The following is a 25,256-nucleotide window of genomic DNA, read 5'->3' on the forward strand; positions in this document are numbered from 1 at the left end:
GCCCCGGTGATATGTAATAGCCTGGGTCTGTCTGTCAAAGTGGATATCTAAGTTTAACACGGTAGAGAGAGGGAAAGACCAAGAGGTCGACACTAGTGGGAACAGGGGACTGTCTGGGAGGACTTGCATTCGTCTGCTCTTTGGCCTGTTCTAGCCTTCTGCCTGGGAGATATTATATAGAAGGCATTATATAGCAATTTATTTATTCTGCTTTATTTTATTTTTCCACTTTTTGTTACTTGAGTCTTGATTTTTATTTTTCTCATTGAGAGTGTTTTTTGAAAACAAGCAATCATGAATATCCAGTCGTGTGCCAGGTGTGGGTTCACGGTTTACCCTGCCGAGAAGATTAACTGCATGAATCAGGTAGAGTATTCCAAAATCTATTACTGTAGGTCTCCTCTTCCCGTGTATGACTGGAGTTTAATACAGTGGAAATGTCTATTCTCCATCTGTAATAAGATATATATATGACTGAATACTTAAAAGTACTTAATCAATAGTATTTTATTGAGGAGTAAGGGAAATAGAGACCTGTATGCAGGAGCATAATGTGTATTTCTGTGTGAGAAAGCTGCGTAGCGGCTCATGGAGTGAGCCAGGTCAGTCCTGAAGACTCCTCACATTGTTTGTTAAGTGATGAATTAGATTTGAGGCATATTTCTCCCAAATAAGTCACAGCATCACATCTCATAAGGTGTGTGTGTGTATGTGTGTGTTTTTTCTTCTTCTATGCTTTGAAAAACAGAACTGGCACAAAACGTGCTTTCATTGCGAGGTCTGTAAGACGGTCCTAACTGCCAAGAACTTTGTCAGCCATCAGAAGAGGCCGTACTGCCAAGTGTGAGTATGACAGGATAAATGGGCTCTTTTGGTGGATCAACTTCACTTTATCTGTCTTTTAAGGTCTAATTTTCATGAAGTACCTTGCCTGAGTGTAGATAATAATTCTCACAGTGTAAGAAAATGAAAACAACTACCAGCAACACTAAAATGATCAAGGCCAATTAAACCAAACCCAAGATTTGTTGTATTTTTTATTGAAAAAGTGCTTTAACATTTGTGTGTAAATGATCTCTGTAGGCACAATCCCAAGAATAACACTTTTACCAGCGTTTATGAGACGCCCATCAATATCAACGCTAAGAAACAAGCCGAGGCTGTCAGTGAGGTGAGTGGGCAATGATGTCATGCATAGCCAAAGCACATAGCTCACCTCTCTCTCTGTGGCCAGAAATGTGCCGCTATGGTCAGATGCCAAGGTCCCACGGACGATTTACATGAGTCAGATATACAACAGATATATACAACCTTTGTCATGAAGATGACAAAGGTTGATGTGTCATATTTTTGGATTAATGCTCTTAGTATGAGTCTTTATTTGTCAAGTGGCAATGTTATCATTCAGCATCAAAGTCATACTGACTTCATCTTGAGTCAGTGTTCTTGGATATGGTGCAAATATATTGCTGACGATAGAGATACAACATGTTTGTCTGTAAAACTATGTTTTTTTGTTTTTAAATGCAGGAATAGTCATAGGAAGATTTGTTTCGGTACTGCACAAGGGATTTCACATCTTCTCCTGTATATAACTGAAATCGGTTTTACCAATAAATGTATAAATAACAGATAATAGACATCATCCTCATTAAGACATTCTTGCTTTTGAAGAACAGGACTTTACACATTATTAGTTAGAACATGACATGACATGGCAAAATGACACTGAATGACACCACTTTTTTCCTGTAACCTTTAATAGAAAGAAAAGGGGTTTGTTTAAATGGCAAGTGCCATTCGAATTACTGTTAGGAGTTAATTAATGAATAAGAGGTTTGTACTCTGTTATTTAAACTTTTGTTAATGAGTCTATGTCATGGCCTTCTGTTGACTGGTGCATGGTGGTCTAAACCAAACCTCGAAAACAGGTCAATCAGCACTTTCGATAGTTTTGAGCCCCAAACCTGTAACAGCCATTTCTATTTTATTAGAGGCTTGTAGAGGCTGTTTTTGGAGGCATTCAGAAGCCTGAGTGACTCCAAAGGCTTGGAATGGGGACTATGGCTCTGGCTGATGCTATTTCTGTGTTGTGACAGCGACACGACACCCCTCCATGGCCCTGCTTTATGCATTGCCAGTTAAATTTATACCCTAGGAAGCAGCTTCACCTCTCTCTCTCTCGCTCCTTTCCCCTTTCTCTCTTTCTCTCTCTCTCTCTCTCTCTCTCTCTCTCTCTCTCTCCGTCCACTCATAAGTAGTACACCAGCTGCTGCTGTCTGTCTGAGGGATGTTCCTCTACAGGTCCTGGGGCACTTAAACCTTTTGAATTCTACAGCTTTACTTTAGATCAGATAAGCAGCAGCATCATACAGTGAAACTCTAGCTACTTGTACATTTAATATGTCCTATTGGTACAGATGGCATTCTTTAACCTAGTTAATTACCTTTACCAATTTTTGCCTGAGTCACCTAAACTGACACTTAAAATCTCCTAAAAGCTTCGTCCACAAACATGTAAGCAGTTTCTTATTAAATGTAACCATGAATGTGCAATCACTATAGTATAGTATACACAATGTTCCACCATGAGGCAAAATGACCATGGTTGCCAATGGCCGTGCCCTCTACGTACAGTTCCAGACAGTTGCTATTCTACAGACATGAAGTCTAAGACAAGGTCTCTGTGGATTCATCTGCACAATTGAAAAATGAAATATTCTATGAATTATGCCCATGGCTGCTCTCATACACATAGTATAGGGCTTTTTTGATTAAGTGTAAATGCCATGATTCCTGTGTCCTGTGTACGACTACATTGGGGTTTTTAAAAGCACATCTCTCTTCCTCCAGCTCAAGTATCGAGAAGAAGGAGAGCGGTTTAAGTCAACGTTCCACTATGACATGAGGTCACAGGAGATGGAACTGGCTCGTAGAGCCAGCCAGATGAGCAGCCAGGTGGGCCCTTTCGTACATGCTTCACTCGGCCTCATATAGTACTTGTTTACTTTCACTAAATAAAGTGCTGTGTTTGTCATGCATAGGCTACTTGTTCAGCCTGACGGTTTCTTCCCGAACTCTCCAGGTTGCCTACTCAGCAGAGTTTGCGGAGCAGCAGAGTTGGTACTCACAGTCGTCCAGCCACCAGGAGATGGTCAGAGTCGCCCAGGCGCAAAAGAACATCAGCAGCGTGAGTAAGAGTTTCCTGAGGAGTCGGTGTCTTTACTTCTATTATGTGGCCCATGAATTTCATTTGTCAGTGGCCCATGTTTGCAGAGCTTAACACCTATTTGAATTGCCAAAATAGTCTATATTCAGTTGTCAGGGTATTACTTGTAGAGACACAAGCGATTTATTCATTCATCCATCCCTCCATCCATCTCTCCATCCATTCAGACAGACAGACAGACAGTCAGTCAGTCAGTCAGTCAGACAGACAGACAGACATCAAACTTAGTTTATCATTTAAACGTGGTGCTTGTGCCTGTGTATGCGCTCTAGGTTGAGTATAAAAAGGGACATGAGGAGCGGGTGACCCAGTTCACCTCTATCACAGACTCACCTGAGATCATGCATGCAAAGACTGGAGCTGCCCTGGCCAGTGACGTGAGTACCAGCACCAGTCATTACAGTACCTTATCACCTTTTAGATTTATAACTGAATATTATCAGCTATTTCTTTTAAATGTTTATAAATTAGTTAGATCAATAAAAAGGCTAAGTATTAAACTAAATCCTTCAGTTTAAGAAGCAACATGATCTGAAGGTTTATGAGCATAAATCTTCAATGATTACCTTAAAGATGCTTTTATGTGTATCTTTAGAGGCTCATTCATTTAAAAAAATAAATAGACAGAACTAGGTTATTTGTTGGTGGCTTTGTCTCTACATTCCCTGTTGTTTATTTGACAGGTGAAATACACAGAGGAATATGAGCAGTCCAAGGGTAAAGGGAGCTTCCCAGCCATGATCACACCAGGCTATGAGCACGCCAAGAAAGCAGCAGCTCTGGCAAGCAGCGTGAGTCGGCATGCAGAACCTCACGAGACTTTTCAACCCGAATTCTAACCTGAAACCTAGTTCATGTGTCACTCGCTGAGTTCTTGTTGTTCATGAGTCATATGATTGCATTCAGGTGGAGTACAAGAAGGGCCATGATGAGAGGGTGTCGAAGTACACCGCGGTCAGCGACACCCCGGAGGTGCTGCTGGCCAAAGCCCAGAGCCAGATCACCAGTGATGTGAGCTCCACCAGCACATGCCACATTTCTGACTTCTGTGACTCTTGTATTCAAGTTTCCTTGCCATGTCAGATAATGACAATTATTTTACAGTATGCTTTGAAACAATGGGTCTCTCAGATCCTAACAATCAGTTTTATGCAATGATTTATGCAATCATCACTATCCTGCATGTCGTTATCTTACACAGTCAGTCATTCTTCTGACATTCATTAGACATAAAAAAAAAAAGGATGTTATGAATGATCTTTAAATGACTTCCATCCCCAGTATGCCTACACTGAGGGCTATGAGCAGCAGAGGGGGAAAGGCAGCTTCCCTGCCCACTTCACACCCGGGTACCAGGTGGCCAAGAAGGCCACAGAGATGGCCAGTAAAGTAAGTGACTCACACACATATACAGTAGGTACATGCTGCAGTGTCTTTATACGTAGCACATACCCCAACACTCACAGGCTCAAGCATGAAAGAAGCCCTATGCAGGTCTGGTTATTCCTTCACTGTTTCTGGGTTTTCGCCTGATTTGGGCTCGCATTTTCACGACATAGCTCCCCCTGCAGCTTCGGTAGCAAGTGACTGCTACGCTAAACCCCCACTAGCTAGCGAGCTAGCCATCAGTAAACCAAGCTAAACACATAGGGCTCACAATAAAACGGTCGAGCAAACACATTGTTCAAGAGACTATCAAATCACATTACAAAAACGAAGTTCACCCAAGGGTAGGCTACTTACAATTTCAACAGCAACAAAGCCAAGTCGGAGTCCGTTTTGCAGTCTTTTTAGAAACTACAATCTAACTACATTTACGAGTATTTCCGCTGAGTTACATCCGGATGTGTTCGGACCGCGACCAGAAAGTTGCATATTGGTTTTTTTTTCCGCGGAGAAGCACTAGGGGGAGACGAAGCACCCACCAAACGACCAAAAAGTGCTGTAGAACCATCAGAACGACTCTCAACCTGCATAATTAAGGTCATTTTTGCTAAAATTGTTGCATAGGGCCTCTTTAATAAAGTGTGGAACACACATGCAATCATGCACACATGCATGCAACCCCCCCCACACACACACACACACAAAGTACACAGAGCCAGCAAGGACAAACAACGGCCGTCACAACACACCCACCCACACACTAACACACACACACACACACACACACACACACACACTCTCTCTCTCTCTCTCTCCCTCTCTAATGTGGTGTGGCTGTGTGTGCTGCAGGTGAAGTACCAGCAGAGGTATGAGCAGGAAATGAAAGGCAAAGCCAGCACTGAGGTGGGCATGGCTGAGATGACCCAGGCCAAAGAGAACGGCAGCAATTTCAGCCAGGTGAGATCTGAGAGAATGCTATGAAGTCATTTCACCAGTATGGATTTAGCAGTCATTTGGCTACAGTGCAAATGGTATTTGTTAAATTGTAGTATTAAAGTATATCCAGTTGCTTGCAGTATGTTTTCAGTTTTGATCATTTCCCTTTATATCTGTGGAATATTATGCAAATGTTGTGCATATAAATATTAATTTACCGGTACTGTTAATGAAAAAATGTGCTATAGCCATTCTGTACAATATTATATAATTCTATGTTTACTAGATGCAGTTAGTTTCACTCATTCTGAGTGGGTTTATAAACAGTTTTCTAGAAGCAGTGAGTACACAAGCTGCCTCTGGGCTGAGCCACATGATAGGAACCATTTAGAGCCTCTGCCCCACACGTCAACCATGTTTTTCACAGGAATAGGGGATATACCAGTTTAATTCACTAAGTGATTATAGGAACTTGATTAGGCTATAATATCACTTACTCTACAGAAATGTATTATCTAACTCTTAAGCTGAACAACAACAGCTTAGAATGCTTATTGATATTCTGATGAGGGCTTACAATGTAATATTTAATTAGAAAGTCATTTGCTTAGGGATGTTTCTTCTTTACTCAATAATCTTCATCGTAGACAAAAGATGGTTGTGGAGTATGATTTTTGTGACCATGACATGATATTTAAGCAGATTTGTTAGGTTGTTGTTGTGTTCGTTTTGGCTTTAAATGAAATATTATCCCCATCTCTCAGTATCTCAGTTTGACACTAGCCACATCTGTTCCATGAGTGTTATACAGTAGAACTGCACTGCAGTATATGTATATTGCATTAGAGTGTTTTAGACAAATGGGACTGAAGTTAGAATGAAAACGAATGAATGAATGAATTAAACCTGAGAGTGAGAGAGCTTCCCTGGTGTGTGAGATGTGTGATGTGTTGTGACTTCTTGTCCTGTTCTCACCACAGCTGGCCTACACAGAGGAGTACGAGCAGCAGAGAGGCAAGGGCAGCTTCCCCGCCATGATCACACCAGCCTACATGCAGGCCAAGAAGGCCAACGAACTGGCCAGCAATGTAAGTATCACTTTATAGCACAATGTAGTTTTGAGCTTTTGTGGTTTATGGTGTGCTGGCTTTGTTTTTGCTTCTTCTGCTTCTACCAAAGATCAAATGAAGGAAGCCGTTTGGGTCAAAATAATGTTTGATCTTGTAGAGACATGTTTGGGAACTTGTTGATGAATTCAGGCTCATTGAGAGGTGTGTGTGAGGGAGAGACATGCAGTACCTGGTGCACTGTACGAATAAGGGCCCTCCTGGATTATTCATAGACACATACATGCATGTGTGCACACACACAACACACACATGCTCACACACACACACTCACCTTCACACACACACACACACACACTCACCTTCACACACACACACACACACACACACACACACACACACACACACACACACACACACACACACACACACACCTTCATCCGTCACACTCATCACCTGTCAGCACTGCGTGGAATGTGGGTGGTGGGTCATGGAATGGAAGCCTCTCTCATGACTTCCACCAGGAATCTGATGTTGTCACTGCCGCAGCTCTCAATGGCCTGATTTAGGCACACTGTCTCTGCGCTCACAGGAGTGTGTGTGTGTGTGCTTGTGTGTGTGTGTGTGTCTGTGTGTGTTATGTGTGTGTGTGTGTGTGTGTGTGTGTGTGTCAGTGTGCATGTGTGAGTAGATGTGCTCATGCTATGGGAATGCAATCTGATAGGTGGGCTTGAAGACTTGCAGGGGTCCTTCTTCACTTCACTTCATACATTCATTCTTTCAGCTCAAATACAAGAAGGATCTTTCCAAGATGGGGTCCTCGCAATATCATACCTTGAACCCTGACGACAACCTGGCCATGAAAAATGCCCGTAAAATAAATAAGCTCGTCAGTGAGGTGAGACAATAACAGAGATCACCAAAAAAACAACTGTTCCTCTTAAAACTCAAGCACACACCACTGACACACCTACTGTATGTTCCCTTTCTGTCTGATTTACCCCTCCTTTAGTCTGTGTTTGTTTATGGTACATCACACCTAGTGTAAGACAACGTGTGGAAAGCCCTGGATGTTTACATTGCAGCCAAACATAGCAAACTCTGTCATGGGGGATTGCTGTGTGACTCACGCCCAGGATTAGAGCAGTCATCAGTCACAGGTTTCACGGTCAGACCCAAATCCTCCTCACCTGGTGTGGCCGGCATCTCCGGCATGGCGGCTCTCCTGCCCGAAGCCGTGCCAGCCCGGCGACACATCACAGTGTTGGCACACAGGCGACTGGCGCTTTGCACGACAGCAGCGTGCGGTAGCAGAGCAGCAGGTCTGCTCGCATTCTCAGACTGATACCTGATGATCCTAGAGACACTGTTTCTATCATCGCCGCACTCGCCCTTCTTTATTTATCCGCAAAGGTCAAGGGTCAATGGTGCTGTTGTGTGCAAGTGTTGAGGTCATGGTTGAAGATTTTTGAGTGGGGGGATGCCATGCAGATGACTGTGTGTGTGTGTATAGCTGAGGTTTGGTATTGAAATGCCAAGCGGGGCATTGGGGTGATATGGTCGGTGTTTGTATGTCCACAGGTAAAGTACAAGAAGGACCTTGAGACCACCAAAGGACACAGCATCAACTATTGTGAGACTCCACAGTTCAAGACTTCCAGCAAGGTCGCCAAGTTCACCAGCGATGTGAGTGTCACGTTTGCAGCAGTGTGATACAACACTATCTGAAATCTATCTATATCTCTGCTATTACTGGGCAAAGTGGAGTTGCTTGGCAACAGCTGACTTATTTACTGTTTATTAGATGCAGCTTCTCCAACATGTTAAAACAATTTTTTTTTATTTTATGACTGCAGAACAAGTATAAAGAAAAATATACCAACCATATGAAGGGCCACTATGAAGGATCTGGCATGGACAAGAAGACCATGCATGCCATGAAAGTTGGGAACCTGGCGAGCAATGTGAGTCCTCTCAGATTTCAACATCCTGGACTGCCTTAGAGACCACTAGAGGCCATTCATGCTGGATCTCATCATCCCATAACTAGCATCATCTGATTGAGTGATAATGGGCCATGAATGCCATAGCCACATGGAATAAATTTGTTTAGCCTCTTCCACAAAATTCAATTGACCTGTTTCCAGTGAATTTGAAAATACACACTACACAGAATTCCTCATTTTGCATTTACTCAAGGACAAAACAGGAATTTCTTCTTCTATTACTTTTATATTTGTATGGGTTTGTGCCATTTCTGCTAAACATTGTGGCAAACTATGCACCTCATAGTAGAATAGTAGCTGTTGGCATTCATCATGTTTTTGCCTGAACTGTTTCAGATCGCATACAAGTCTGAATATGACAAGGAGAAGACAGAGCAAGGGGAATACAACTACCCAGCAACTATCACTCCAGGTTACCAGGCCCAGAGGAAACTGGATCCGCTGAAGGATGTGAGTGTTTTGAATCCTAATACATACTGTAATGTGACTTTTCCCACATAATTTATGTCAACATTTGAACTGCATAATCCCTGCGTATGCCCTCTATCTAGGTTACGTGTTTATTATTCTTTTATATATTCTGTAGGTGAACTATAGGCAGCACATTGACAAGTTGAAGTACCACACAGTGACCGAAACCCCTGACATTGTGCAGGCCAAAATCAACGCTCAGCAACTCAGCAACGTAAGTGCAGAGCAGCTCAACAGAGTCTATATATGGCTCAGAGGGAGTCCTGCAGCATGTCCATTCACCATTTCATCCTCTGAGCATGGTTTAAACTTATGAGCACCTTTATGCCTATGGATATGTGTACAGCTGCTGTTTCTGTGCACAGTTGAACTACAGAGCTGACTATGAAAAGACCAAGAACCAGTATACCCTAGGTCAAGACCTGCCCGAGCTCAAGAAGGCCAAAGCTAATGCTGAATTGATTAGTGATGTAAGCACACACATAACTGTACCCATGGACACACACACACACACACACACACATTCACAGATATACAGGCACACACACACTCCAAAAAAAGAGAGAGAGAGAAATTAGGGCTGCTCAATTTATGACACAAATCATCACCATTTTTTTTTTGGTGATTCACGCTCAACACCATCCATTTACCATTTCACCACCATCCATCTAAACTTTAAAAAAAAAAAGTTTTTTTAACAGTGGATTTAATTTAATTTTACATATAATTCAAAAATATATTCAAAAATATTATTGATATAATTTGGAGAAATTAAGAGTTTGCAAGCTCTCCTTATGAATGGAAATACGGTGAGAATGAATAACTCTGGTCTATCCTTTCCCTCACATACCAGATCAAATACAAGGAGGACTGGGAGAAGACCAAGTCCAAAGCATGTGACATTGGCCTGGACACCCTCACTGTGAAGGCTGCCAAGGCATCCCGAGACCTCGCCAGTGATGTGAGTCCACAGACGTCCTTAGGGCACCTCACAGACCTTAACGATACAGGGAGCTTTTAGGGAGGTTCTCAGCTAGCATTGAAAAATATGAAAAGCAAATGTAACAGAGAAATACAAACTATATATAGGAAACCGTTGGCCTATAGTGTTTAGAGTTTGAGTTCTGGTGCTGGTCAAGGCAGCAGGTTAACCACCATTACAGGATTGATGTAAATATTTAACAATGTGGGCAGATTAACTGTTAAAACTATTTTTTCACTCTTCTTTCAGTCTTAAACTGCTTAAATATGATTTAGTTATATGGAATATGTAGAATATCTGTATTTAGTTTCAGGAAATATATGAGTAGTATAGTCCTACTGGATCAGTGCTATGATCCCATCATTCACAGATCAAGTACAAAGAGAACTTCATGAAGAACAAGGACAAGTCAGTGTGCTACAACGTGAGCGACTCCAAGACTCTGCATTCCCTTCAAGTGGCCAAGCTCAACAGTGCGGTAAGACATCAAAACATGCAGAATCATCCACCACAGAACACGTACACGGTATGTTTAGAAACATTAGAAATAAGCTACAAGCTGAACAAGCGAACAATAAATCTACTATGTAAGCCAAGACACATGGTAACAGCCCACAGCAACCCTCGATGGAACAGTGTTCAGTTATGTTCTGGCGTGACAGTCAGCTTCCCCTCCTCAAGTTATCTCTCTCTTCCTCCGTCTCCCTCATCAGATTGCATACAAGAAGGACTCCAAGGAGATCCAGGCACAGTGCCACCTGCCTCTGGACATGGTGAACCTTAACCAGGCCAAGAAGGCCCAGGCCCTGGCCAGCGACCTGGACTACAGAAAGAAGCTCCACGAGTACACTGTGCTGCCTGACGACATGAAGGTCCAGCAGGCCAAGAAAGCCTACAGTCTACAGAGTGAGGTGAGACAGGAAACATTGGAGGGGGACATTTATATGTATTAATAATTATAAAATAAATAATTATATTGTTGGTGATAGTGCTTGTTATTATTTGACCTTTATGCATTGTAAATATGTAGTTTGTAATCAACACAGCTTAATAATTCTTAATGGACTTGAATTGGACTGTGGAATCATTTTTTATTTTCAAATCAAATGCATATAGAAGCAATTATGTTTCTATGATGTATTTTCCCTGTAGAATGTGTACCGGTCAGACCTGAACTGGATGAAGGGTGTGGGCTGGGAAGCAGACGGCAGCTTGGACAACATCCAGGCCAAGAAGGCAGGAGATGTTCTTAGCGAGGTGAGCTTTGAGAGACAGGGAACAAGATAGAGGATATGTCTGTCTGTCTGTCTGTCTGTCTGTGTGTCTGTCTGTGTGCTTGTGTTTGTGATGTTTGTCTTTTGGGTCTGAGTCTGATTGTTCTTGTATGGCTCTCCTGTGACAGACAAAATACCGTCAGAAGGTGGACAAAGTGAAATTCACGCAGGTAGCTGACACCCCCCAGATCAAACACGCCAAGAAGAGCCAGGAGCTTCAAAGTGGGGTAAGACTTTAAGACTCATCAATCCTCATCAATCCATCATTCCCAGTTCTAATAATGTTTTAGAAACAACACAATATTTCATCCATAATATTAGACACTTTTTACATCCTAAACTAGGTATTTTACTCACAATTTTATTTAAACCAAACATAATGTACTGTATATGTAATATTAAACACAATCAATTATTGGCAGTGGTGCTTAGGATGTTGATGATTATATTACCCCTTTTTTCCCCAGGTGACATACAAAGCAGACTCAGAGCAGATTATTCACCAGTACACCATGACCAACGACGAGCCAGTCTTCAAACAGGCCAAGGCCAACGCAGAACTCCTCAGCGGGGTATGACCTCTCACAGACCGTATGACCTCTGCAACAGACCATCACATCATCAACATATATCAAATATGACATACACTGAGAGTGTCGTACATTTGTACCAGTATATGTGTGCCCTGGCAACTGATCCCATCATCTTGTTATTGTTAGTACAGTATTTTTTTGTCCACATGAGACATTTGAGACAGATGCTGTTTGAATGGAGACTTTATTTTCCCTTCCCTTACATGTTTTATGACGTTTCATTTTGTTGTAGAAAACGTACAAGAGCAGTTATGAGCAGCAGAGAGAGAAGGGCTTTGAGCTCCGCATGGACGCCCTGTCCATCCTCACAGCCAAAGCCAAAAGGGACCTGGCTAGTAACGTGAGTTGGTCTTTGAATTCTTAAGATCACCATTTAAATCCTTAGTGGGTTCATTCTCATTTCAAAGTCTGAGGATGCATGAAGTGGTTTGCTTTGTATATTCCACTGATTGAATATTAAATTTCATATTTCCTCAAAGAACACCAGAAGAACCAAGTCCATGATACTGAATAATTGAACCCATGATAACACAGAAATATACCGGTCTTGCGGAGTTGTGATTACACTTATCCACATTGGGACTCCTGTCTAAATGACATTAAACCAAACTTTTCCTCACTCAAATACTTGCAGATTAAGTACAAACAGAATTACGAGCTGTCGAAAGGGAAGATGATTGGCGTGAAGACTGTGGCCGACGACTCTCAGATGTCCCACTCTTTCAAGGCCTCAAAACTCCAGAGTGACCTCAACTACAAGAAGCAGTATGAGGACAGCAAAGCGAAATATAGAGACTGTCTGGATATGCTGACCCTTACACACGCTAAAAAGGCCCAGGACATGGCCACCGATCTCAACTACAGGACCTACCTGCATGATTACACCACCATGCCCACTGACAAGAAGGTGCAGTGGGCCAAGACAGCTTACAATCTGCTGAGTGACGTGAGTGTCAATTCATTCAAACTACGTTTCCCATCATGCCTCTCTCTAACCATGCCACCATCATTCATGTCCTTAAGTCATGAATTACTTAACTTAAGTTTTTTTTTAAAACATCTGGATAGAGCATGTTAAACTGTCACATATTTTACAGTTACATAATGCACATCAGTGTCATGTGATCTTAATATTAAGCTGTAAAGCTAAGTTGTTAACAAATACTCACTCTACAGCACTGTCATAGTAATACCAGTTCTAGCTGTTGAAGGTGCTATGTGGTATTGCATAGTAGTAGTAGTAGTAGTAGTAGTAGTAGTAGTAGTAGTAGTAGGCCATAGGATCTCTTTAAGGTCTAATTATTTGGCTAATCATTGCAGTGTGAGATGACATGACATTTCTATCCTCAGAAATCCTACCGGTCGGATCTGAACTGGATGAAAGGAGCTGGCTGGTTGGCAGCCGGATCCCTTGATGTGCAGCAGGCCAAGAAGGCCGGAGATCTCATCAGTGAGGTAAAGCACCGCACCCCCGTGGCACCTAGCCAGCACTTAGACATTTAGCTGTTATGCTAGGCCATTAGAAGACTCTCTGTTACAAGAGGTTCACTTCTGGAAAGAAGCATACAGTAGCATATGACTAGCCAAGCAATATCTCAGTGATTTCATATTTGTCACTACAACTCAGACTTTAATACCTCACTCTTTCTGTTCATGTTAATTTGGCTAAGCACAAAAAACTCAATTTAAATCTAAACTCACTGTTACCACCAAAAAAAAAACCCCTCTAACACTTATGGGAGACATGCTTTTCTACAGTCAGTGAACATTACTGATACTATTTGTAGGTCAGTAAACTATCTAGACGGTTAAGGCAATTGAGTGTATGTCTGGCATTCAGAATTACATAACCACTGAAACAAGGTCAAGGTTAAATCGTTATTTTATGGCTGTGGTTATATTTAGAGGAGAAACTAGCACACTGATGAAGAACCATTTCAGAGTTAGTTAAGGACTGGGTGATGTTAAAAGCACTCCTTACTCAGCCAAAATGTATTATCTGACAAGCTAACCAGTTCTTTTCCTACCCTTTTAGATTGGCATTACATTATACATATGCATATATGCTTCTGGCAAAATGTTGATAATTTAAAAAGTTTTGAAGCTAAGTACATTTTCTCAGTAATTATAAACTGCAGTGAGCTGTTAAATGTCCTTTGGTTAACTGCCTCTGAGTCTCAATTCTGAATTTGGAAAAAAGGCCCAATTCTGAAATAGCCATCCCGTAATTTATCCTGTGTAGTCTAGGAGGACATGTTATTAGAAGTGCTGATCTTTCACAGAAAAGCATGTTTATATATTTATAATTAATCTTCATACAGTGCAGCGGCCAACTGATAGTGCCCATTATTAGCCCCTTAGCGTGCAAGTTAAGTAGAGTGGCCCAAAATAGATTGTGGCCGGACCCTGACTGGAGTCTCTGAGAGGGCAAGCTTTCATCACTTTGGAATCTTAGGACCTTACAATAAAATAACGCTATCCAAGTAATGCAAGATCCAGGGTGCTAAGATGAGTCAACACAAATGATACAGAAGCGGAGCATCTACTCTACTGAATATCTTAGAGAATGATTGATGAAGAGTAATACTATCTCTTAACCTTTTGATCTGGAAAATTCCGGATGTTACATACTGTATGTGCAGTACCTGCTGGCTGATGTGATCATACTAATTATGTAAATAAATGATCAGTGGAGGCAGTTATAAATACTGTTTTGATATAATATTGATGGTGAAAAGAAATAATGATACTCAAAAAGAGGAGTGATACTCCATATTCTTGCCAATGTCTCTTAACTCATTCAGTAGTGTATGCTCTCCCACTCAATCCTTCCTTCTGTTATTAATGTGACGGTGCCTTTCATGCAATAGTTTCATTTAACGTTACAGTCAGTGTGTTGGATGTCACAGCATGCCTTATCTGGTGTGTATGTGTGTGTGTGTGTGTGTGTGTGTGTGTGTGTGTGTGTGTGTGTGTGTGTGTGTGTGTGTGTGTGTGTGTGTTACAGAAAAAGTACCGGCAACATGTGTCCGATCTGAAGTTCACCAGCGTGGAGGACACACCGGAGATGGTGCAGGCCAAACTCAGCAATAAGCTCACCCTGGACGTAAGCCACTTGAACCCTTTCACCCGACTAGCCCACACACACACACACAGGCTTGCCAGACATGGGCATTTTACAGCTCTCATAATTAGAATCGCCTTAAGTAGTTGTCCAAGTCTAAACTTAATCAGTAATGTCCCGGGATATCATGACATCCTAAAATGTAAGAAATGAAGGCCATTAAATTCTTGGAGACACAGTCTGTTTATATATGGAAATTTGTCCGGATTCATTTTGTATAGTTTGTGTATATGTTCATGATATGTGATATATGAGCTTTAAAATATGCTGCAATATTTGGCATTATCATGGTTCATGAATAACTCATAAACTACTCATTTTCTATACTAAATTTTGTTAACAGCTATTAGCTGTGAAGGTTAACATTGCGAACATGTGAGCCATATTTAAAATGTACATTGGGATATGTTTATAATGTCTCTATTGATGATAAATGGGTGACACATTAGTTCTGTCTGGTAGTGGAATGGGTGGGGCTGTTCCTCAGTTGGTGTGATTTACTGTTGCAGCGTCTGTACAGAGAGAAGGGAGAGAGCTTGAAGCACAACTACACTCTCACCGGTGACCTCCCAGAGCACGTACAGGCCAAACAGAACGCCTTGAACCTCAGCGACGTAAGGGCCCGCTCGCTCCCACACCTCATACACTTCACACAGTTAATATGCCATTTCTTGTGTGGTTGTGGCACTGCATTTGTTCATTTACATCACTGTAGTCTTTCATCATCAAAACAGTCGATATATATATTTTTTAATTCAATTATATATTTTGTGTTTGTCATTCACAGACACGTTACAAAGAGTCTTGGACCAAGATCAGAGATGCTGGCTACCAGTTACGCCTGGATGCCATTCCTTTCCAGGCTGCTAAAGCTTCAAATGAAATTCTCAGCGATGTAAGTCTGACAATTACATTTCTCCATGGAAGCAGAGTTCTTCAGCAGAAATAAAGGATGTAATGGACATTGTGCATTTGATATTTGCAGCAAAAGTACAGAGAGCAGTTTGAGAGGACAAAGGGTAAGATGATTGGACTGAGAGGTCTGCAGGATGACATCAACATCGCCCACTCTGTCCACGCCAGCAAACTGCAGAGTGATGTGAGTACTAAGCCCGTGATAACAAGCCTTCAGAATAAGAGTACTTTTGCATTGCCTGTGTCACATCAAAAATTGTACGTCAAGTATTTTTTTTTTAAATACAAAAATTGTATGTTCCCACTTTGAAATGTATGATCCATAGTGATTTATTTTGTGTGTGTTTTACATTGTTTGTTTGTTTGTTTGTTTATCCCCTCATGTCTTATCTCCCTCCTAGATCACATATAAGAAAGATTCAGCCAAAGGGCACTCCCAGTACCACCTCTCCATGGACATGCTGGAGGTGGCCCACGCCAAGAAGGCCCAGGCCCTCGCCAGTGACCAGGACTACAGGCTCATGCTGCACCAGTACACCACCCTGCCGGACGACATGAAGGTGCAGGCCGCTAAGAGAGCCTACGAGCTGCAGAGTGACGTAAGTACCCCCCGCCCCCGTTGGAGAGGTCATCACATTGTCCATGTCACACAGTAGAGGTGTGGAGAAAGGATTAGGGTAAAAACGAGGAGGATGAGGAACAGAGGGAATGAAACAGTGTATACAGTAGTGACACTGTGGACCGTATTACATGTTGCTGATACTACAGCAGTGTATTTCTAACTCAAGAAGCTAGTGTCCACCTCTCTACACATTATAACTCAAGAAGCTAGTGTCCACCTCTCTAGATAGTGTATTTCTAACTCAAGAAGCTAGTGTCCACCTCTCTACACATTATAACTCAAGAAGCTAGTGTCCACCTCTCTAGATAGTGTATTTCTAACTCAAGAAGCTAGTGTCCACCTCTCTACACATTATAACTCAAGAAGCTAGTGTCCACCTCTCTATACACATTATAACTCAAGAAGCTAGTGTCCACCTCTCTACACATTGTAACTCAAGAAGCTAGTGTCCACCTCTCTACACATTGTAACTCAAGAAGCTAGTGTCCACCTCTCTACACATTATAACTCAAGAAGCTAGTGTCCACCTCTCTACACATTATAACTCAAGAAGCTAGTGTCCACCTCTCTAGATAGTGTATTTATAACTCAAGAAGCGAGTGTCCACCTCTCTACACATTATAACTCAAAAAGCTAGTGTCCACCTCTCTAGATAGTGTATTTCTAACTCAAGAAGCTAGTGTCCACCTCTCTACACATTATAACTCAAGAAGCTAGTGTCCACCTCTCTAGATAGTGTATTTCTAACTCAAGAAGCTAGTGTCCACCTCTCTACACATTATAACTCAAGAAGCTAGTGTCCACCTCTCTACACATTGTAACTCAAGAAGCTAGTGTCCACCTCTCTACACATTATAACTCAAGAAGCTAGTGTCCACCTCTCTAGATAGTGTATTTATAACTCAAGAAGCTAGTGTCCACCTCTCTACACATTATAACTCAAAAAGCTAGTGTCCACCTCTCTAGATAGTGTATTTCTAACTCAAGAAGCTAGTGTCCACCTCTCTACACATTATAACTCAAGAAGCTAGTGTCCACCTCTCTAGATAGTGTATTTCTAACTCAAGAAGCTAGTGTCCACCTCTCTACACATTATAACTCAAGAAGCTAGTGTCCACCTCTCTACACATTGTAACTCAAGAAGCTAGTGTCCACCTCTCTACACATTGTAACTCAAGAAGCTAGTGTCCACCTCTCTACACATTATAACTCAAGAAGCTAGTGTCCACCTCTCTACACATTATAACTCAAGAAGCTAGTGTCCACCTCTCTAGATAGTGTATTTATAACTCAAGAAGCGAGTGTCCACCTCTCTACACATTATAACTCAAGAAGCTAGTGTCCACCTCTCTAGATAGTGTATTTATAACTCAAGAAGCTAGTGTCCACCTCTCTACACATTATAACTCAAAAAGCTAGTGTCCACCTCTCTAGATAGTGTATTTATAACTCAAGAAGCTAGTGTCCACCTCTCTACACATTATAACTCAAAAAGCTAGTGTCCACCTCTCTAGATAGTGTATTTCTAACTCAAGAAGCTAGTGTCCACCTCTCTACACATTATAACTCAAGAAGCTAGTGTCCACCTCTCTACACATTGTAACTCAAGAAGCTAGTGTCCACCTCTCTACACATTATAACTCAAGAAGCTAGTGTCCACCTCTCTAGATAGTGTATTTATAACTCAAGAAGCTAGTGTCCACCTCTCTACACATTGTAACTCAAGAAGCTAGTGTCCACCTCTCTACACATTATAACTCAAGAAGCTAGTGTCCACCTCTCTAGATAGTGTATTTATAACTCAAGAAGCTAGTGTCCACCTCTCTACACATTATAACTCAAGGTGTCCACCTCTCTCTACACATTATAACTCAAGAAGCTAGTGTCCACCTCTCTACACATTGTAACTCAAGAAGCTAGTGTCCACCTCTCTACACATTATAACTCAAGAAGCTAGTGTCCACCTCTCTAGATAGTGTATTTATAACTCAAGAAGCTAGTGTCCACCTCTCTACACATTGTAACTCAAGAAGCTAGTGTCCACCTCTCTACACATTATAACTCAAGAAGCTAGTGTCCACCTCTCTAGATAGTGTATTTATAACTCAAGAAGCTAGTGTCCACCTCTCTACACATTATAACTCAAGGTGTCCACCTCTCTATACACATTATAACTCAAGAAGCTAGTGTCCACCTCTCTACACATTATAACTCAAGAAGCTAGTGTCCACCTCTCTAGATAGTGTATTTATAACTCAAGAAGCTAGTGTCCACCTCTCTACACATTATAACTCAAGAAGCTAGTGTCCACCTCTCTACACATTATAACTCAAGATGCTAGTGTCCACCTCTCTACACATTGTATTGCAGAACTGCACATGTCCTGTCTGTACGCACAGCATGTGTTGGTCTGTTTGTTTGTGTTTGTACAGCATACCTGTGCTTACTGTGAGTGTGCTTGTCTTTTCTGTAGAAATCATACCGCTCAGACCTGAACTACTTGCGAGGTGCCAGCTGGATTGCCACTGGGGCTTTGCAGATCGAGGGCTCAAGGCGGGCCACGGACCTCATCAGCGATGTGAGACTTATGAAACACTTATTCTTACAACATTCAGCTCCTCACACTTAAAACATTGGGTTTTTTTTTCAGATTTAATGGCCTGTTTGATACGTTTTTTGAAGATTCAGAATAGTATATTATGAACTATGTATGAACTATGAAAATTGGATTTGTTCTGTGTGTTTCATCACAACAAATCTAAACATTTTTATGTCAATGTGGTTCAAGTGAGAACTTTTCAAATCTTTTTGATGACATAGTTGACCACTAGATGTCGATAGAATCCATAAATGACCATCTCAGTATCATCAAACTCTTGCCCTCATCATTGCTGCCTGTTTTCCTCTTTTCCAGAAAAAGTACCGCCAGCAGCCATACCACTTCAAACACACCTCTGTGGTGGACTCCCCAGACATTGTCCACGCCAAGCTTAGCAACAAGATAACCAATGAGGTAAGAGCCCCCAGTCTAATAACCAGTACATTTCCTCCTGACTGGGCACAGTTTTTGTTTTTGAACAACCGTGCATTGGTTTTAGTTAGAGAAGTGGTGTGTATTGTAAATGTTGCATGGGCTGTTGGACAGTGGATTTACCTTAAGTCTTGTTGACATTTTATTTAGCGTTTGTACAAAGAGGCTGGAGAAAATGTGCGACACAACTACACCATCACAGCAGAGAGACCAGAAATCACCCAGGCAAAGATCAACGCTGCCAACTACAGCGATGTAAGTGTACCTGACTCACATTCTCTCTCTCTCTCTCTCTCTCTCTCTCTCTCTCTCTCTCTGCATTCATAATAAGAGAATAAATGTTTGATCATTGTTAAAGACTGTTGATTTATTGTGTTGTTGTGTTGTTGTAGGTCAAGTATAAAGAGTCGTGGCATACACTGAGAGCTCAGGGCTATAAACTGACCATGCAGGACATACCTTTCCAGTCAGCAAAGGCATCCACAGGCCTCGCCAGTGAGGTAAGTTCACACATTTAACTCATGTAAACATCCTCTTACAATACATATGGCCTGTTCTATTTATGCCTGTCTATAAATCTGCCTTTGACAGAAACTAGAGATTTGATTATGTCAGCAGGTGTCAGGTAATTGCTATTTTGGAGTGTTTGAGAAAATCACTTAGTTTACTGGAGAGGACTACAGAATAAGGTAAACATACAGTAGATCAGTATAGAGGAAAAGATCTTAGCAGAGGAAAACAGTGCACCTCTCGTCTCTCCAAACCAAAGTTCTGAGCCTTTATCTTGCCTCTCGCCTCTCTCTCTCTCTCTCTCTCTCTCTCCCTCTCTCTCTCTGTAGGTCCAGTACAAACACAACCATGTGCTGGATAAAGGTAAGCACATTGGGGTGCGCAGCGCACAAGAAGACCCCCTGCTGGCCCACTGCATGCAGATGGGCCGTCTCCACAGCGACCAGCAGTACCGCAAGGACGCGCTGACCACCAGCGGCCAGTACCACCTGCCTCTGGACCTGGTCAACCTGGTCCACGCCAAGAAGGCCCAGGCCCTGGCCAGTGACCAGGACTACAAGACCCGACTCCACGAGTACACGGTGCTGCCGGACGACATGAAGGTCCAGTGGGCCAAGAAGGCTTATGACCTGCAGAGCGAGGTGAGATAGAGAGAGAGAGGGAGAGAGAGAGAGGGACAGAGGGAGTGAGAGATAAAAAAGATAGGAAAAAAAGAACAATATAAAAGGAGACATTGTCTGTGTTATCTGTGACTCTGTGATAGCCCTCCTTTCTCTCGCTGTTTACTAGTTTATTTGTATCCATTTGTATGAGGGTTAATGACGTGACATTGTGCATCATCAGGTGGTGCAACCAGTATGGGTAAAATACTCATTTAAACCAAGACATAGATTAAAGAGAAACAAATGGTTGAAAAATGTAATTATTCTATTAAACAATATACTTTTTTAATGTGAATAAATACAGTACACAATAAAATATTCATAAGTTACTTTTAATACCAAGGTCAACTACAAAATAATGTGTTAAGCACTGTAGACACTCTCAGATATACTCACTACCAAAAAAAAAGAAGTGTGTTATTTTTTAGAAACCTTTGTTTGTGCCACCTGATATTTTGTGGGTGGTGAAATTGCAAACACAGTCTAAAAATGTATTAAACCCCCCGTTAGTGTTGCACAGCCATTAAGACTTGTTTAAACACCGTTTTCCAACTTAAAAAAAAAACAAAAAACGTTATGTCCATTTTTAAAAGTTTTTAAAACATTTTTTTAAAGCCTTATTTGTCAATGACCCACGAACATGTGGTAGTCTAACACATGAAATGTTCCCTTCAGTATTTACCTCAGGGTTAGTTCCTCATCCTCTCATCCATGTCTTAATGTCTCCAACAGAAAGTGTACAAGTCCGACCTGTCCTTCATGAAGGGCGTGGCCTGGGACGGTGTGGGTGCACCTCAGATGGAGTATGCCAAGAAAGCCGGAGACCTGATCAGTGATGTGAGTGGACTACCAGGCCATCACATAATGTTATGACTAGTACAGTCATTTAAAGCATCAATACTATTTATCAATACTACTGCTATTACTGTTACAATTTTTTTTTTAAACAGAACTGTTTTAATGACTTTATGTTTGACTTTACATTTCTTACACGCCTTATTCACGCTGCGGTCATTGTGTAAACCAAAACGAGGCTACAGAGGTACACTGACTATGTCATTAATGCATTTTCACCACCTACTGGCGAATGCATAGAACACAACAATCCTATGGTTTGTGTACCCTGTAGCCCCGTTTTGGTTTACAATGGCCACCACGTGAATAATGCAAATAGACTGCTGAAAATGTAAGGGTTTTTTTTGATTATTGAAATCTGCAGAAGAAGTATCGTCAGAACCCCGACCGCATTAAATTCACCTCAGTGGCAGATTCCCCTGATATTCTCCATGCTAAAAACAGCTACATGCAGTGCAGTCAGGTAAGGGACTTTCATCATGAACCCATTTTGTTTCAGGAACAGCAATTGTCCTTAAGTATTATTTAAGATAAACAACAGTACATTCAAGTCTGTGAGTTTTGGTTGTGGATAATACATGTTGTTGTTGTTGTTATGTTGGTTATCTGATGGATATTGTTGGCCTCGTTGTTTTATATCTTGAACATTCATGAATATTTGTACATATTGCAGAGGCTCTATAAGTCCGGAGACTCTGATGCCATGCACAAGTACACTCTCCATGCTGACGACCCCGACTTTGTCAGGGCCAGGCTTAACGCACAGCAAATAAGTGATGTAGGACACCTATTCTCTGATGGATTCATTATTTATTTATTTATTCATTATTTATTTATTAACATTTTTCCAAAACGGGAAACGCAGGTTGACCTAAACGCCCACTGTTTCCCTTGCAGAAAGTTTATAAGACCTCAGGAGAGCAGGTGAAATCAGCTGGGTACGACTTGAGGCTAGACGCCATTCCCTTCCAAACGGCCAAGGCCTCCAGGGATATTGCCAGTGATGTGAGTTTACTATGAAATCTTTTTTTTGTTGCTGTTGATTCAACTTTTAGTTACTGTTATACAATACATCTTTGACCTACAGACATAAAAAGATGCAGGCCTACTTTCACCGTATTTCATTAAAGTTTTCTTAGAACATGACATATACATACTAGCAGAGCTAACACATCTTGTTAAGCATCTTTACCTGTAGCACATAGCATACCTTTTCCCAATTCATTGCAATTTGTTCGATATATTTATTTCAAAACAAGTTGGTTGACAAAATTCTATATATTATTCCATTATTCCATTATTATTATTACTAATATTGCTCAGTTCCGCAGAGATAATCCAACATGTGACATTCTTGAAACCTTTTCAGTTCCGCTACAAAGAGGCGTTCGTGAAGGGCAAGGGCCAGCAGGTGGGACTGCTGTGCGTGGAGGACGACCCCAAGATCATGCACTCGCTGGCTGTGGGCAAGCTCCAGAGCAACACCGAGTACAAGAAGCAGTCCCACGAGATGCACTCGCAGTTCAAGATGCATGCTGACCAGCCCGAGTTCCTGCAAGCCAAGAAAAGTCAGGCGCAGGCCAGTGACCTCTGCTACCGCCAGCGGCTGCACGACTACACCTGCGACGCCGAGCAGCTCAACGTCAAACATGCCAAGAAGGCCTACAAGCTGCAGAGTGACGTAAGTACTGGACTGAAGACTCTATGCAACCCTGTGCTGTGATTATTATGAGACCATTGATTCTGGTTAACTTTGCATAGCTTTCTCAGTTTACCGTTAGTGTTTTGTGTTTGTGTGTTACATTATACTGCATTTAATGGAAACAAGATACCTGCTTTTTGATTTTGATTTTTAATTCAATTAATTTCATTTGGTTCATAATGGAGCTTGGTAGTGAGTGAGTGTCTCTGTGTATTGTTATAGACTATTTATTAGATATGAGATGAATGCATAGCATGTAGGCTTAAACCTCTGAAGAGCTTAGCTGTGCTTTAATTGAGGCAGTGAGAAGTCACTGTAAAGTTCACTTTATTGACTCTGATGGCTCACCCCACAGGTGAACTACAAGTCAGACCTGAACTGGATCAAGGGAGTGGGCTGGACGCCCCCAGGCTCCCACAAGGCGGAGATGGCCCGGCGGGCCGCTGAGCTGGGCCTGGCAGAGGGAGTGGACACTGACGAGGCCATCGCCAAGTACCAGCAGCTACTGGTGAGCAACAGCAGATATGACACAGCTAATACATAGGCTGTTACAGCAACCTGAATTAGAGAGGTTACATAGCTCTAAATGCAAACAGCATAAAAGCTATTTTCAATTTAATAGAAGCTAAAAGAATAGCATTTTACAGAGCATTGTATATCATTATATCTATTCTACACTACAGTAATCACTTCTTGATGATTCATTTCTATTTAGCAAGTTGTTTAATCCATTTCTCCACCATTGTCCTCTTTGTCTGTGTCCGTGTGTGTCTGTGTGTTCATGGTCCTCTGTCCCACCTCTCAGATGTACCAGCGTCAGATGATGATGGAGCAGCAGATGCAGATGGAGATGCAGCAGCAGGAGTCCTCCTCCTCCTCCAACCAGGTGGAGACCATGGAAGAGTTCAAACAGCCCGACGTCAACCCCGACGCCATGGAAGTGCTCCACGTCAAGAGGAAGAAGGTCCAAACTATCCAGACCAACTTCCGGAAAGCCACCAGCAGCAGCACCACCACCAGCCACACCCAGTCCTTGTCCAGCACGCAGTCCGCCGTCACGTCCCAGACCGCCATCAGCTCCCAGAAGACCACAGCACTGGTCTCTGGCTCCTCTGACACAACGATGTAGACTGATGGTGTTGACCGCCTCCTGTTGTTTAAATCATCAATGTACTTTTTCATTTTTTTAATGATGTGGTGAACTACTGTAGAGCCTGGTGCTTTTATCAACAGTGTAATTGAACTGATGAGCAGTTGAGGGCTGTAGGTGGAGAAAAGCTATACTGAGAGAATTTGGCATGTGTAAAAAAAGTTACGTGGAAGGAAACAGAGAGGAATTATGTCAGCCAAGGATCATGATGTCGGCATATACGATGGAGAATGTAGAACGAGCTGTGGTTGAGAAGGTTAACAGGAAGTTGATTTTTGATTTGTGTGATGATGCATGTGTAAGCTGAGCTAGATTTACCACGGCTGTGAGCAAAATGAAGATACTCCTCATAGGGATTTGTTTTCTGTTTTTTTTTTTTGTGAGAGGCAGCAAACTGAATGTCATTTTGTATTATTATTTGGAATGATGATAGAAGGTGCTTTAAATGAGCCTCAACAATATGTAAATGTATTACTTTACTCGGAGTAGGCTTTGAGCAAGACAAGCATTATGGTCTCACATCGCCAGACTTGAGCACTGTCAAAGTGTCTAGTGCCACCTTGTGGTGGTTTGCAAATGGTTGGCCTTGTGTTAGACGACATACTGTATGTGATTTTTACTTGGATGACTGACCGGTTCAGCTTTATGACTATAAACTTAGCCTATAGGCCACAGTGTTTGACAAAAGTGAAAATGCTGGGTTATGAGTTTCAAAAGGAAAATAAATGTTTTTCAACAGCA

General features: G+C 41.9%; 1 protein-coding gene across 1 annotated transcript; it reads left to right on the forward strand.

Moving 5' to 3' along the window:
• Nucleotides 1–43: 43 nt before the first annotated feature.
• LOC121700679 (nebulin-related anchoring protein) lies at nt 44–25,256 on the forward strand. Its single transcript, XM_042083812.1, has 43 exons — nt 44–366; nt 749–843; nt 1,084–1,171; nt 2,854–2,958; nt 3,086–3,190; nt 3,502–3,606; nt 3,913–4,020; nt 4,136–4,240; nt 4,511–4,618; nt 5,465–5,572; nt 6,532–6,639; nt 7,403–7,516; nt 8,200–8,304; nt 8,475–8,582; nt 8,961–9,074; nt 9,211–9,309; nt 9,461–9,565; nt 9,949–10,056; nt 10,448–10,555; nt 10,791–10,988; nt 11,230–11,334; nt 11,480–11,578; nt 11,819–11,923; nt 12,177–12,284; nt 12,579–12,890; nt 13,295–13,399; nt 14,952–15,050; nt 15,578–15,682; nt 15,856–15,963; nt 16,054–16,167; nt 16,385–16,582; nt 19,079–19,183; nt 19,520–19,618; nt 19,787–19,891; nt 20,029–20,136; nt 20,476–20,787; nt 21,541–21,645; nt 22,028–22,126; nt 22,337–22,441; nt 22,561–22,668; nt 23,033–23,344; nt 23,721–23,873; nt 24,171–25,256. The coding sequence occupies exons 1-43, from the start codon at nt 295–297 to the stop codon at nt 24,492–24,494; spliced, it is 5,559 nt and encodes a 1,852-aa protein (XP_041939746.1). The 5' UTR covers nt 44–294; the 3' UTR covers nt 24,495–25,256.

Source organism: Alosa sapidissima, chromosome 24 (genome assembly GCF_018492685.1).
Source record: "Alosa sapidissima isolate fAloSap1 chromosome 24, fAloSap1.pri, whole genome shotgun sequence".
In the NCBI taxonomy this organism is placed as follows: Eukaryota; Metazoa; Chordata; class Actinopteri; order Clupeiformes; family Clupeidae; genus Alosa; species Alosa sapidissima.

Coding starts and splice junctions, on each gene's coding strand:
- LOC121700679 (XM_042083812.1), top strand. CDS start 295: ATGAATATCCAGTCGTGTGCCAGGTGTGGGTTCACGGTTTACCCTGCC. Junction 1,172..2,853: donor AAGCCGAGGCTGTCAGTGAG/GTGAGTGGGCAA, acceptor CTCTTCCTCCAG/CTCAAGTATCGAGAAGAAGG. Junction 13,400..14,951: donor CCGGAGATCTCATCAGTGAG/GTAAAGCACCGC, acceptor TGTGTGTTACAG/AAAAAGTACCGGCAACATGT.